Genomic DNA, 15677 nt, shown 5'->3' with positions numbered 1-15677 from the left:
TAAATTTTCTATTATAACGCAATAATTTGCATTGAAAAACTTCAGAAAGGCAGACAAACATGCAAATCAGAAACAGCCAACTTCTACAGCAGTAATGACCCCAACATGGAGCGGTTCAAATATAAAGAAATTTCTCTCAATAGAATAAACTTATAAATTTTGACATTCTAGGTCACAAGTATAATGATATGGAGGAAAATGTACTTCAGAACAAAAACTTAATGGTTTACAAAGGCTGATGTTGCCACAGTTTTCAATTACAAAAGACAAAAAATAATTAAGTTCACCATCCATATTTGCCTTGTGTTTGAGCTTTAGTTTGGAAGCCTCTTGCTCGCCGCTCTGCTAGTTCCATCTCCTTTTGCTTCATATCAAAGTACAAAGAACTAATTTGATGCTTCCTCTTGTGAAGCTTTGTAGGCTTTCCCTTTGTCGAAACAGGCTGCTGAGATCAATACAAAAAAATTAGATATCAAAATTTCTAAGTACATAAAAACAACACCAAAAATCCAAGCACAAAAACACAGATTCAGTGCTTTACCAACAAAAAGACTCTTGGAAGTACTAATAATGTTGATTATGATTCATTCCTTGAGTAATCAACTTGGTAAAATGTTGATTCATTTCCTAGTGCCATGAAAACTATTGGGCACTTGAACTAGTGAATGTTTTACCCATCTATTTCCTTTCTTCTTTTTAAAATGATGATACCAACTTTAATTCAATGTTTCAATACAAAATATCCAACCATGAACCTTTCAGTTTCATTAGGTTAAATCATCTGCTTTTGCCATAATATCCAAGTCACATATTATTATAGTGAAATGTTACTTTTTAACGTTTTGATACTAGTTTTCAACCTTCACTACATAAATGTTTTTCCTACTTTCTTTGATTCAAAGACCTAACCAAAAAAATCCTAACACAAGTAGTGACAGCTGATTTCAGTAATGTAACATATTTTCTTCTAAGTTTGCAAAATTAGCAATCAACTTAACTTGATCTACAAATGAGAAGCTCCAATTAGGTCTTTGTCATAGACCACACCTGTTGTAATTCATCAGTTTCATTCATGTACGCAATATAATGATAAAAAACATAAAAAATAAATATTGGATTCGAAACGTCAAACAATAATAAAATAATTATGTGATCCATAACTGTAATTGACTACATTCCAAGACCTATTCTTTTCACATGTTCTTGAAAAATCTTTGGCAATAGTTCTTTCATTATTGGATCTGCAATTATAAGCCTAGAGTTTATTTAACCTACTGACAATATATTTCTAAGCTTCACTAACAAAACAATATTTTACCTTCATGCGTGCTATGTGCATTTAGGAAATTTATCGTTTTCAGAGAAGAAAACAATATTTAAACTTTATGGGTGCTTTGCACCTTAAAAATATTTTTATTGTTTTCAGAAAAGAAATGCAACATTATCATAATAAATTTTTGAAGGCTTAGTAATAAAGTCGATGGTTTCCCATGATAAAGTTTTGATACCATAATACATGAATTGTGCACAGTTACCCACAATGGGAGTTGAGTCTCTAACCTCTCAACTGAAACCAAAGGCCTTAACCACTCATCCCAACCCTTGGGATTAAGGATGAAAGGTCAACATCATAACCAAGTTCTCATGTTAAATAGAAAAGCCCAACATTATTGTGCCTCATACAACAACCAACGGTTGACTATTTTTCATACAATCTAAACAATAAATATTTTTTCTTTCTCATACCAAAGATGAATGAGCTTACAATTACATACATGTTTTTGCATTCTCCAACTACTTCAATAGATCAATTAGAAGAATAATAATTCACCATTCTAGTCTGCCAATAGTAGTTTCTTTGAAATCAAACCATCATTCTAGTCTTATCTGCTGTCACATGATTCCTATCCAACAAATTTATTAGCTTAAAATTAAAAAACCTGACAATCTTTTGCATGAACAGATCTCAAGAGTAGTACTATGCCATTGACCTAAATTCAAGAAACTATTGTTCTGCTAAAAGTTGTAACAAATTCAAACTCTTCATATGGAATTACAAAAAGTGAACGGTAGTAGCATATGTATTCACCAACAAAAATCAACAAACAAAATCAGACACCATAATCAACCGCAAACAATTTAACTATGAGACTAAAGATAAAATACAAGAGACCTCGTGGCAATTACCTGATAAGAAGGTCCAAATGCTTTTCCAGTTAACTTGACCTGGTCCTCACGTGGCCGATCCTTCATCAACTCGTCCTGCTTTACCTCAACTATTTCAGTTGGAATCTCATTCTTACCTCTCTTCCTTGGCACTCTAAAACTAGCTGTCTCTTGCACCATTGCCCCCGACTCAAATTGCCCATAATCTCCATGGCCATTATAACTCTTATAATTCACATACCTCGAACCATCAACACTATGCATATTTGGGTCAATACTCGATTCATAACCAACATAGTTCTCGTAAGTCCCTACATTCTGATCACTACCCACTTCGCGACTAGCATAATTTTGTTCATTTTGATAATGATCTACAGTATTTTGATCACTACCAACTTCATGAATCGCATAATTTCCTACACTTGGATATTGATTTGCATAGTCTATAGCATTTTGATCACTACCCAATTCATAACTCGCATAGCTAACCTCATTTTGGTCAGCACTCGATTCGTTCTTGGCATCAAAACCACTTGAACTCGCAGCAGGAGCTTCTGTTTCGATAATGGATCTTCGTCCAGAACCTTGATTAGCATGAAGAACCCCCAATGTCGCAGAGCTCTTGGGAGCAGGAATGCTCGACAAAAACGACTTCACTGAAGAATCTTGATTCAAGATTTGGGATTCTTTCCGCTTCTTTCGTTGTTTCTCCTCTTCTTCGTCTTCGTCGTCTTCATCGAAATTATTGGACTTAATCGCAGGGATGATTCGCACAACCCTTTTGGTGGATTTTTCAGGCGGCTGTGAGCTTTGAGATTTGGGTTGCGGAAGTGAAGAGAAAATTGAGGAATTGTTGGAATTGGAAGTGGGTTTGGGTTGAATTGGGGTTTTGGTGATGGGGCTTTTGTGGGGTTGGGGGAGCGAAGAGAAGAGAGAGAAAGATTTAGGTTTGGGAAGAGCAGAAAAAAAAGAGGACGTGCTTTGTTGTTGTTGTGGTTGTTCTTCGTCGTCGTCTGAAGAGGCGTAGGTGGCTAACAAAGAATCCATTTTTTGACAGAAAGAATGAAGGAAGAAGAGTTAAATTTTAGGTTCTGGATTGGAATTGTAAGTTGTAACATCAAGATCAAGGCTTTGAGTTGTCTCGATGATTTTTAATGGGTTAATACCCCTAGACCTCATATAACTTAAGAAATAACTTGACCCCCACTAACTTCCAAAACCACCACGGACACCCCCTGCCGTCACTTTTAGTCGTTAAATTAATGAGATGAATATATTTTTTTTTTTTTTTGTAAGTTAGGTGACTATTATTGTTCAGTTCACAATTTTACCCCTACTAAAGTGATATATTATATTAGTATCAATTTCTGTAAAAATATAAAATTTGTAAATTACAAAACACCTACACTTAGAAACTGAAATTTCAAAATGCCTACAATTACAAATTATGTTCAGGTTCAGGCTCTAAATCTGAGTAGGTACTTAAATTTTCTATTATAACGCAATAATTTGCATTGAAAAACTTTGGAAAGGCAGACAAACATGCAAATCAGAAACAGCCCAACTTCTACAGCAGTAATGACCCCAACATGGAGCGGTTCAAATATAAATAAATTTCTCCCAATAGAATAAACTTATAAATTTTGACATTCTAGGTCACAAGTATAATGATATGGAGGAAAATCTACTTCAGAACAAAAACTTAATGGTTTACAAAGGCTGATGTTGCCACAGTTTTCAATTACAAAAGACAAAAAATAATTAAGTTCACCATCCATATTTGCCTTGTGTTTGAGCTTTAGTTTGGAAGCCTCTTGCTCGCCGCTCTGCTAGTTCCATCTCCTTTTGCTTCATATCAAAGTACAAAGAACTAATTTGATGCTTCCTCTTGTGAAGCTTTGTAGGCTTTCCCTTTGTCGAAACAGGCTGCTGAGATCAATACAAAAAAATTAGATATCAAAATTTCTAAGTACATAAAAACAACACCAAAAATCCAAGCACAAAAACACAGATTCAGTGCTTTACCAACAAAAAGACTCTTGGAAGTACTAATAATGTTGATTATGATTCATTCCTTGAGTAATCAACTTGGTAAAATGTTGATTCATTTCCTAGTGCCATGAAAACTATTGGGCACTTGAACTAGTGAATGTTTTACCCATCTATTTCCTTTCTTCTTTTTAAAATGATGATACCAACTTTAATTCAATGTTTCAATACAAAATATCCAACCATGAACCTTTCAGTTTCATTAGGTTAAATCATCTGCTTTTGCCATAATATCCAAGTCACATATTATTATAGTGAAATGTTACTTTTTAACGTTTTGATACTAGTTTTCAACCTTCACTACATAAATGTTTTTCCTACTTTCTTTGATTCAAAGACCTAACCAAAAAAATCCTAACACAAGTAGTGACAGCTGATTTCAGTAATGTAACATATTTTCTTCTAAGTTTGCAAAATTAGCAATCAACTTAACTTGATCTACAAATGAGAAGCTCCAATTAGGTCTTTGTCATAGACCACACCTGTTGTAATTCATCAGTTTCATTCATGTACGCAATATAATGATAAAAAACATAAAAAATAAATATTGGATTCGAAACGTCAAACAATAATAAAATAATTATGTGATCCATAACTGTAATTGACTACATTCCAAGACCTATTCTTTTCACATGTTCTTGAAAAATCTTTGGCAATAGTTCTTTCATTATTGGATCTGCAATTATAAGCCTAGAGTTTATTTAACCTACTGACAATATATTTCTAAGCTTCACTAACAAAACAATATTTTACCTTCATGCGTGCTATGTGCATTTAGGAAATTTATCGTTTTCAGAGAAGAAAACAATATTTAAACTTTATGGGTGCTTTGCACCTTAAAAATATTTTTATTGTTTTCAGAAAAGAAATGCAACATTATCATAATAAATTTTTGAAGGCTTAGTAATAAAGTCGATGGTTTCCCATGATAAAGTTTTGATACCATAATACATGAATTGTGCACAGTTACCCACAATGGGAGTTGAGTCTCTAACCTCTCAACTGAAACCAAAGGCCTTAACCACTCATCCCAACCCTTGGGATTAAGGATGAAAGGTCAACATCATAACCAAGTTCTCATGTTAAATAGAAAAGCCCAACATTATTGTGCCTCATACAACAACCAACGGTTGACTATTTTTCATACAATCTAAACAATAAATATTTTTTCTTTCTCATACCAAAGATGAATGAGCTTACAATTACATACATGTTTTTGCATTCTCCAACTACTTCAATAGATCAATTAGAAGAATAATAATTCACCATTCTAGTCTGCCAATAGTAGTTTCTTTGAAATCAAACCATCATTCTAGTCTTATCTGCTGTCACATGATTCCTATCCAACAAATTTATTAGCTTAAAATTAAAAAACCTGACAATCTTTTGCATGAACAGATCTCAAGAGTAGTACTATGCCATTGACCTAAATTCAAGAAACTATTGTTCTGCTAAAAGTTGTAACAAATTCAAACTCTTCATATGGAATTACAAAAAGTGAACGGTAGTAGCATATGTATTCACCAACAGAAATCAACAAACAAAATCAGACACCATAATCAACCGCAAACAATTTAACTATGAGACTAAAGATAAAATACAAGAGACCTCGTGGCAATTACCTGATAAGAAGGTCCAAATGCTTTTCCAGTTAACTTGACCTGGTCCTCACGTGGCCGATCCTTCATCAACTCGTCCTGCTTTACCTCAACTATTTCAGTTGGAATCTCATTCTTACCTCTCTTCCTTGGCACTCTAAAACTAGCTGTCTCTTGCACCATTGCCCCCGACTCAAATTGCCCATAATCTCCATGGCCATTATAACTCGTATAATTCACATACGTCGAACCATCAACACTATGCATATTTGGGTCAATACTCGATTCATAACCAACATAGTTCTCGTAATTCCCTACATTCTGATCACTACCCACTTCGCGACTAGCATAATTTTGTTCATTTTGATAATGATCTACAGTATTTTGATCACTACCAACTTCATGAATCGCATAATTTCCTACACTTGGATATTGATTTGCATAGTCTATAGCATTTTGATCACTACCCAATTCATAACTCGCATAGCTAACCTCATTTTGGTCAGCACTCGATTCGTTCTTGGCATCAAAACCACTTGAACTCGCAGCAGGAGCTTCTGTTTCGATAATGGATCTTCGTCCAGAACCTTGATTAGCATGAAGAACCCCCAATGTCGCAGAGCTCTTGGGAGCAGGAATGCTCGACAAAAACGACTTCACTGAAGAATCTTGATTCAAGATTTGGGATTCTTTCCGCTTCTTTCGTTGTTTCTCCTCTTCTTCGTCTTCGTCGTCTTCATCGAAATTATTGGACTTAATCGCAGGGATGATTCGCACAACCCTTTTGGTGGATTTTTCAGGCGGCTGTGAGCTTTGAGATTTGGGTTGCGGAAGTGAAGAGAAAATTGAGGAATTGTTGGAATTGGAAGTGGGTTTGGGTTGAATTGGGGTTTTGGTGATGGGGCTTTTGTGGGGTTGGGGGAGCGAAGAGAAGAGAGAGAAAGATTTAGGTTTGGGAAGAGCAGAAAAAAAAGAGGACGTGCTTTGTTGTTGTTGTGGTTGTTCTTCGTCGTCGTCTGAAGAGGCGTAGGTGGCTAACAAAGAATCCATTTTTTGACAGAAAGAATGAAGGAAGAAGAGTTAAATTTTAGGTTCTGGATTGGAATTGTAAGTTGTAACATCAAGATCAAGGCTTTGAGTTGTCTCGATGATTTTTAATGGGTTAATACCCCTAGACCTCATATAACTTAAGAAATAACTTGACCCCCACTAACTTCCAAAACCACCACGGACACCCCCTGCCGTCACTTTTAGTCGTTAAATTAATGAGATGAATATATTTTTTTTTTTTTTTGTAAGTTAGGTGACTATTGTTGTTGAGTTCACAATTTTACCCCTACTAAAGTGATATATTGTATTAGTATCAATTTCTGTAAAAATATAAAATTTGTAAATTACAAAACGCCTGCACTTAGAAACTGAAATTTCAAAATGCCTACAATTACAAATCAAATAATAAAAAACAATTAGTGAAAAAAAAAAAAAACTACTACAAGAGGCGGCTACTACAAACCAGATCGAGGACTACGAGATTTTTTTTGGTGGTGCCAAATCACAAGCGATCTTGGCTGTGATATTGCGACCAATTGTGTGCTGTTAGGTCACCTCACTGGCCAAAGACTGCTGCAAATTACGAGCACCACCTACCTCTATTCTAACAATCACCCATTAACTCATTAATTTTTTATTTTGTTTTTTTGTTTCTTCTAATTGGATAACCGGTGTGGAGTTTAGGAATTACAGATTTTGATATTTTGTTTTTACCTATTCTTACGTTATATATAGTTTGTAGAAAAAAAATGTATATAAAGTTTATATAATGTGATTTTGACTAAATGGTTTGATATGTTTTGAATTGCCTCAGATGTTGAGGTAACAAGTTTTATTAAAATTTTAATTAGTTGTAAGTTTAATTTGAAATGTCCATAATGTCCTTTTCTCCATTAACCTTAATGACTAAAAGTGAAGATATGGGGGTGTTCATGGTAGTTTCGGAAGTTAGTAGGGTCTAGCAGTTTCTTAAGTTACAAGTGGTCTAGGAACATTGACCATGTTAATTAATTCCCTTCATATTTCAACAATAACATAAATTCCCCTATTTTTAGTGTGGGTTTAATCTAATTGCCCCTCCATTCTATATTTTAACACACAAAACTAAATAATAGGGAGAGTTATATTATTTCTAAAATCTTAAGGGGCAGTTTGTTATTTATTAAAGCTTAGGGGATTATTTTTAACCCAACCTTAGGGGATTATTTTTAACCCATGAAGTAATTTGTTGAGCTTTTGTGTGTTTTGATATGCCAAAACTAATCAAAAGAACGTTTAAAGGCTAACAAAAGTGCAAAGGTATGACATAAGTCATAACAAAAAATGAAAGTGCAATTTTCGAGGTGGAATGACTATTCACGCAAATGGAAGGCTCGTTCCAATTCGTTATTTTTGAAAAATAACTCCCAGTTAAGCCATTCCAAGTTAGAACGACATGATGTTGTTCATCATTTTGCCCAAAATGAAGCAATCTTCCAGTCAAGTCGACCAAGTTGAATGATCGTCCAGTCAAGTCGTTTCGAACATATTTGAAGACTTAGATGAACAAACAGAAACACACATCTAAAGAAGAACGACCAATCCGAACAACCGTTTTTTAAGATCGTTCCTTATTTTAACACACAAAACTAAATGATAGGGGGAGTTATGTTATTTCTAAAATCTTAAGGGGTAGTTTGTTATTTATTAAACCGTAGGGGATTTTTTTTTAACCCATGAAGTAATTTGTTGAGCCCTCATGTGTTTCAGTGTGCCAAAACGAATCAAAAAAATGTTTAAAGACTAGCAAATGTGCAAAGGTATGACATAAGTCATAACAAAAAATGAAAATGCAGTTTTCTAGGTGGAACGACCATTCACGCAGATGGAACGCCCGTTCCAATCAGTTATTTCAGAAAAATAACTCGAAGTCAAGTCGTTCCAAGACATCGTTTCATGATGTCGTTCATCATTTTGCCCAAAATAAAGCAATATTTCAATCAAGTTGACCAAGCCAAATGACCATCCAGTCAAGTCGTTTTGAACATATTTGAAGACTTAGACAAAAAGCTTGAAACACACATTTGAAGAAGAATGACCAATTCGAATAACTGTTCTTTAAGATCGTTCCTTATTTTAACACACAAAACTAAATGATAGGGGGAGTTAAGTTATTTCTAAAATATTGAAGGGCAGTTTGTTATTTATTAAACCTTAGGGATTTTTTTTTTTTTTTTTAACCAATGAAGTAATTTGTTGAGCCCTCGTGTGTTTCAATGTGCCGAAACTAATTAAAAGAATGTTTAAAGACTAACAAATGTGCAAAGGTATGACATAAGTCATAACGAAAAAAGAAAATGCAGTTTTCCAGGTGGAACAACCATTCACATAGATGGAATGCTCGTTCCAATCAATTATTTCTAAAAAAAAAAACTCCTAGTCAAGCCGTTCCAAGTTGGAACAACATCGTTCCATTATGTCATTCATCATTTTGCCCAAAATGAAGCAATCTTCTAATCAAGTCAACCAAGCTAAACAACTATCCAATCAAGTCATTTCGAACATATTTGAAGACTTAGACGACAAGGCTGAAACACACATCTGAAGAAGGAACGACCAAACCGAACGACCATTCTTTAAGATCGTTCCACATGAATGACGTAGTTCCATCACATCGTTTATCGTCTTGGAATCTTGACAAAATTCTACAATCAAAAGAGGAAAGCAAATTCCATATGAGGAATGCCAGTTCCACAATCAAGTCAAGACTTTGGCCTTATAAGATTCAAGCTCAAGTCAAGTTTTGGAAAAGCAAAGAGTTAGACCCAAACGATCTCGACGAATGCCAGTTCCTAAAGTTCATCAAGCCATTCCAAGAAGGAACGACCCCATTCTAGGAAGTCGTTCAATGTTTTGGATTTTTTCAGACTTCAAGAGATCCAGGATGGAATGACCATTCCTGAGAAGGGACGGCCCGTTTGTGATAGGGAAACAACCATCTCAAGTAGGGGAATGACCATCCCAAACACCAAAATTCAAAGAAAAGGGACCGTTAGTGTCAGGAACTCCTATTCGCTCAAGGTGAAAACCCGTTACTCTGGGTTTTGTAGTTTTGCAGAAAGCTGCAGTAGTGCATTAAATGAAGCAATGACTCTAATTTATTTCAAGGGTTGGTAAAGACATAAATAGGGAGAGTTATTGCAAGAGAGAGAGAGAGAGAGAGAGAGAGAGAGAGAGAATAGTGCAAAGATCAATAATCATTATTGCTAACCCTAGAGCTTAATCTTAAACATAATTCACTCTTTCATTTGTACTCCAACGTATATCCTTAGAGAGAAATTCGAAACCCATTGTTTGTATCAGCCTAGCTTAGAGGCAAGCAATCACAAACATACTTTTCATTCATATCAAAGGTGAAATCCAATAAATCTAAAGGCGAGATCCCATAAATCTAAAAGCAAAATCTTGTCAAACTATTGTAAATGCGAAATTTGATTCTAGCGGAACTTCGAGGAGATTACCTTGAAGAAGTGGATATAGGAAGCTCTTGATCAAAGCTCCATACCACTATAAATCTTTGAGTATTTCTCCTCTCATCTCATTTATTACTTACTACACATTTATTGCTCATATTTATTGTTATTGATTGTTCATATCATTTGGGTAGTTGAGAAATTTATTATTCCGCATTAATATCTATTAATTCCTATTCACCCTCTCTAGGAGTATTTGCCATATTAGGGTTTTACATAATTAAATTCTTAAGTAAATAATACATACTTCTCCTAAGGTTTGTTGAAATTACTATAAACCTTCTATAGTTTTAAAATTTCAAAAATTATCATAGGGTTAAGGGATTGAGTGAAATGTAATTACCTTTTTATTTATTTTTGAGAAATTATATAAAATGTCCCTAAATTAGAGATTGAATTGTAAACTAGCCCTATAAATCCTCTTACCAATTATCCCTTCTCCATAATTAGTGTCTTCATCGGATGAAATTACCCTTCTCTTCTTCACTTAACACTTAACCTAACTCCTTTCTTCTCTTCACTAAAATTTTCCCTCTTATTAACATTCTCGCACACAATCCAAGCTTAATTTGTTGAAAACAAGGTATTATTTAGGTTCTTTGCTGAGTTTTTTGTCCATTAGAAGTACAAGTCAAGAGTTATTATATTTATGTTTGAAATCATTTAGTGGATTAGTTTATAACTAAATTTTTATTATAAGTTTTGTTGAGCTCTCATGTGTTTTGTTGTGCCAAAACTAATCAAATAGTTGATTGATTTCTAACAAACATGTTTAGGTATGACGAAGAGTCAAAAAAAAAAAAAAAAAATTGTTGTTTTTCCTTTTGGAATGACTGTGCAGGATAAAGGAACGACTGTTCCTTTGTATCAAAGTTGCCCAGATGCACATTCCTCTGAGCGTGACAACGTTCCGTGTGACCGTGCATGCTTCTGGCTAAAATGAAGCCAAGTCGCTTACACTAGCACGACCAAACAACATGCCCGTTCCATCCAAGTCAAAAATCAAAGCTCTCAAAATTCAAATATCTTGCGCCTTTGATGAATATTGGAAGTCAAGCCTTGAAGATCAAATTGAAGATTTAAGTTTCAAAAGTGGAATGATCGTTCTCCATGGTGGAACGACCGTTCAAACACAAAGATAATTCTTAGCTGAACGACATCATTCTAGTTAGCTGTGCATGCTACTAGAATTTTTATGGATCTTAAAGAGCCAGTGGTTAGATCGTTCCTTGCAGTGGAATGGCCATTCACGATGATGGTATGACCGTTTGCAATAATGGAACGACCATACTAGAACCTTAAAGTTGTACGGGTTGACTGTTAGTGTCCGGAACGACCATTCACGATAATGGAATGATCATTCCTTTGTGTCTGTAGACTTTTCAGATAGACATTAAATGCATCAAGGACTCTTTGCAAATAAGGGAGAAGTCAAACTTAAATAGAGCACTTCAAAGCTTAGAAAATCAGAGAGAGAATATCAGAGATTCAAGTCATATAAAAACATTCTCACATAATCCCTTGAGCTCAAAATCAAAATCAAAGCATCACTTTCTTGTAAACCTTTGAGAGTATTGTTCTTATTATGTGTTCAAGCCTAAGTTAAAGACAATCTTTCTCACACTTTTTATCTAACACTTTGTGGGTGAAATCCTGTCAAACTATTGTAAAGGCGAAATCCTATGAAAACTAGTGTAAAGGCAAGATCCTATGAAAACTAGTGTAAAGGCAAAATTCGATTCTAGTGGAACTTTAACGAGCTTGCCTTGAAGAAGTGGATGTAGGAGGCTTGTGGATAGAACTCTAAACCACTATGATTCTCTAAGCATTTCTTCTCTCTCAACTCATTTATTACTCATCTCATACTTACTTGAAGCATCATTCTCATACACATATTTATTGCTCACATTCATATATACATCTCTCTCATTTATTGCTTATTATTGCTTATCCATATTGTTTAGATCACTCTCATGTTAGAATAGATGCCCTAGAGCTAATCAAGTATTGTAGAATTGATTCTTTGTAATAATGTTCATTGATCAATAAAAGACATTTTATACTATATCGCGTAAATCATCATTGTATGTATTGATATATGTCCTTAGAATGGTAGAACCGTGATGAGGGTATCAAGTGTTTCAAATCTTGATAGTGAGAACCCTATGAGCACATATGGTGGCTATTCTAGAAACGTCCGTAGCCCTAGTATTATTCTGAAGTAGGGGCATAGATAATACGGTAAGGCTATCATAGTGTTTAAGGACTTTGTCGAAAGGCAGTGACTGATCTAACTTGTCAAGGTTGTTTGGTGACAACCTGGTGCAACACATGGGTGTTTGCTATAGGCAAATTCACTAGACTGACTCACCAGAGGATTCCATATGGATGGTAACCTAAGTGTCTATAGAACAAATCCTCTAACAAATGGTGGTGCATGTGATCCTTAGACTTGAGATCACCGGAGCGCCTTGTGCACCGATTGGTGTAGTTTGACACTAGCCTAATGCAGTTCTATTCAGAGATGTCAATACGATGATGATTGGCTACATTTAGGAGTGTATCAGAGATGTCAAGGAGTGTATCAAGACTATGGTGGATAGACAAATGATTCATCACTCCCAGGTACGGGAGAAGTTATCTCACAGCGCAATTCAGTAAATGGCAATGACACTAAAACTGTGGCCACAGTGGGATTGAGTTGTTGCTCTATGTAGTTTATAATACATGTCATTGGTTCAGTAACTGAATACATAATATCAAGAGTAACCGAGGTTGATACTATTTCTATGCCCCGGTCTCGTCGAGATAACTGCTAATGAAAGGATTGTACGGTAACCATATCGTTGACAAGTAGCTGCTTCTCTGAATCCGAATCTATCGGGTGGTCATGATGCCTTGCTAGGGGCCAATCTTGGTCTGTATGTAGTGAGACGATTAATTGGTGTTAATCGCGATACTACACACTACCGGTATGATAAGGAGCCTAGGGATCACACACATAGAAGATAATTTAAGAACCAGTTTACAAGAAGGGCGTTTTCGTCTTTTTAGGCGAAATGGCATTTTGGTAATTTTATAGTACAATTAAATTTGCTGAGCTCGTAGCCTTTATTTAATTTGATATTAAAATTAAATAAGTGAGATTACGTTTAAACATATGTTTGCATATATTTAAACAAATTATCATTATTGTTAAATGTTAATATATTATATATATTAATTGAATTGAATTGAGATAATGATAATTAAAATAAAATATCTTAAAGGGGCTGTTTGGACACAGGGAGTTGTTTGGGTTGATACCCAAGCCCATTCCATGATGGAATAGGGTATAGTGTTGCACTATATAAGTGCAACACACTTTGTGAAATAAATTAGAGAATTCATTTTTCATTCACAAAGAAAAAAATCCAGCCCCTTTTCTCCTCTTCCCACACCAGATTTATTTTTGCTTGAAATCAAATTTTATTTGATTGCTTCTTGGTTCTTAAAGGCTAAAAAGGATCTAACAAATCCCTCTCTAGTTCCTTGGGGTTGTCTTCGTGTGGACTATATAGGTTCGATCCTACACTTGGGTCGGTAGTGAATTCCATTTAGAGACAAACTTAGAAGAGCCTCCAAATGTGCGTATGATTTCTAAACTTTAAGCTGATTTTTCTGCAGATCCTATTATAACGTATAAACTGTAATTTTTGTACCCTGATCTTGGTTATAAGGAACGATCTACCATGTAAATTATTTTTGTTTTCCGCTGCCATAGATGATTGTTTCCTAACATCTCATTCATTATTTATTATTTGTTTAGTGTCATACATATTTATTACATATATTTGTTAGTGTTGGGTGTCTTTAACTTGCTTGGGTTGGTGATAGTTTTATTTCCACAAATATTTTGAAAGTATCATATTCACCCCTCCTTCTAGGACTCTTTTGCCATATAGGGTTTTACAATTGGTATCAAAGCTTGGGCTCTTGTGTTGAAAATCTAACAGTAAGAGTTAATTGATGTAGATATGGCTAGTACATCAGCACATCTCTTTAATGAAGGTCATTGTACTACAAGACCCTCATTGTTTTGTGGTGTAAACTTCACACAATAGAGAATTAGAATGAGACTCCACATTAGATCTATAGATTATAACTTGTGAAAAATAGTATAGCAAGGTATCTTTGTTCCCATGAACCTGTCAACGAGTCTTCCTAAAGAGGAAGAACATTACAGAACCGATGATGAAAAAGAAATTAAGCTTAAATGACGAAGCTCTTAACATTTTATTTTGCTCTCTTGTTTCGGAAGAGTTTTGGCATGTGAAACGGCCAAAGATGCATGGGAAATTCTTCAAACAACTCATGAAGGAACAAGCCAAGTGAAGGAATCAAAGATCAAAATGCTATTCCACGATTATGAACTATTTGAGATGAAAACTGGAGAAAGCATCACCGACAATTTTCAAACTTGATAAATGACCTTAAGGGTCTTGGAAAAAGTTTTGAAACTGTTGAGCTTGTGAAGAAGATCCTTCGTTCATTGCTAGAAAGTTGGACAATGAAGGTGACTGCGATTGAAGAATCAAAAGATCTTTCCAAGATGAAAATGGATGAGCTCATTGGTGGCTTATTAACTTTTGAGATTAATAGAAAGCCAAAAGAAGAAGAAAGCAAACCAAAGAGGGAGATTGCTCTCAAAACGGTAAATGAAGAACATGAAGGAGATTCCTCTATGGAAGAAGAAGAAATCAACTTCTTGGCAAGAAAATTCACTAAGTTTCTTTGAAGGAACAAAAGATTCAAACGAAGAAACTTCCAAAGGTTCAAACCAAGAAATTAAAATGAAAAGGGCAAATCGGACATCAGTTGCCATGAGTGTAAGAAGCTCAGCCACATTTGTCAAGATTGTATTCAAGCCAAATGGAAGAAAAAAGACAAATTCTACAAGAATAAGGTTCTTGCCAGCACTTGGAGTGGAAGTGATGACTCAAGCGATGAAGATGAGTCAAATGAAGAGCAAGCCAACCTTTGCTTCATGGCCAAAGAATGTAATTCGTAAAGGGACTTCGAATTTGAGGTAAATGACTCTGAAACTTACTCTTTCAATGAATTGCAATGTGCATTTGAGTCATTAATGGCAGAATTTGAAAAAGTGTCTTTGAGAAATCGCTTGCTAAAGAAACAAGCATGTGATTTGAAAAATGGGCACGAAAAACTCTTAAGTGTGCATGAAAAGCTTTTAAGTGAAGATGAGAAACTCAAAGATGATTTTGATTGTGATAAAATCTTGTTGACTAAAGAAATTGATGTT

The 15677-nt window shown here is 34.8% G+C and overlaps 2 protein-coding genes across 4 annotated transcripts; both read right to left on the bottom strand.

Moving 5' to 3' along the window:
- Positions 1-187: 187 nt before the first annotated feature.
- On the bottom strand, positions 188-3268 carry LOC116129767. Of its 2 annotated transcripts, none has more exons than XM_031415502.1 (2): positions 2188-3268; positions 188-445 (listed from the first exon to the last, which is right to left on the bottom strand). In XM_031415502.1, exons 1-2 carry the CDS (start codon positions 3211-3213, stop codon positions 284-286), a joined length of 1188 nt encoding a protein of 395 aa, XP_031271362.1. In that variant the 5' UTR covers positions 3214-3268; the 3' UTR covers positions 188-283. The 2 variants fall into 2 exon arrangements, with proteins under 2 accessions (XP_031271362.1, XP_031271363.1); XM_031415503.1 differs by having other exon boundaries at positions 188-442.
- Positions 3269-3764: 496 nt separating this feature from the next.
- On the bottom strand, positions 3765-6918 carry LOC116129769. 2 transcript variants are annotated; one of them, XM_031415505.1, is made up of 2 exons: positions 5838-6918; positions 3765-4095 (listed from the first exon to the last, which is right to left on the bottom strand). In XM_031415505.1, the coding sequence occupies exons 1-2, from the start codon at positions 6861-6863 to the stop codon at positions 3934-3936; spliced, it is 1188 nt and encodes a 395-aa protein (XP_031271365.1). In that variant the 5' UTR covers positions 6864-6918; the 3' UTR covers positions 3765-3933. The 2 variants fall into 2 exon arrangements, with proteins under 2 accessions (XP_031271365.1, XP_031271366.1); XM_031415506.1 differs by having other exon boundaries at positions 3765-4092.
- Between the last annotated feature and the right edge of the window lie 8759 nt (positions 6919-15677).

The sequence above is a fragment of the Pistacia vera genome, unplaced genomic scaffold (genome assembly GCF_008641045.1).
Source record: "Pistacia vera cultivar Batoury unplaced genomic scaffold, PisVer_v2 Contig213, whole genome shotgun sequence".
Taxonomy (NCBI): domain Eukaryota; kingdom Viridiplantae; phylum Streptophyta; class Magnoliopsida; order Sapindales; family Anacardiaceae; genus Pistacia; species Pistacia vera.
The sequence above is the reverse complement of the archived record's forward strand: the minus strand, read 5'-3'. Positions and strand labels throughout refer to the sequence as shown.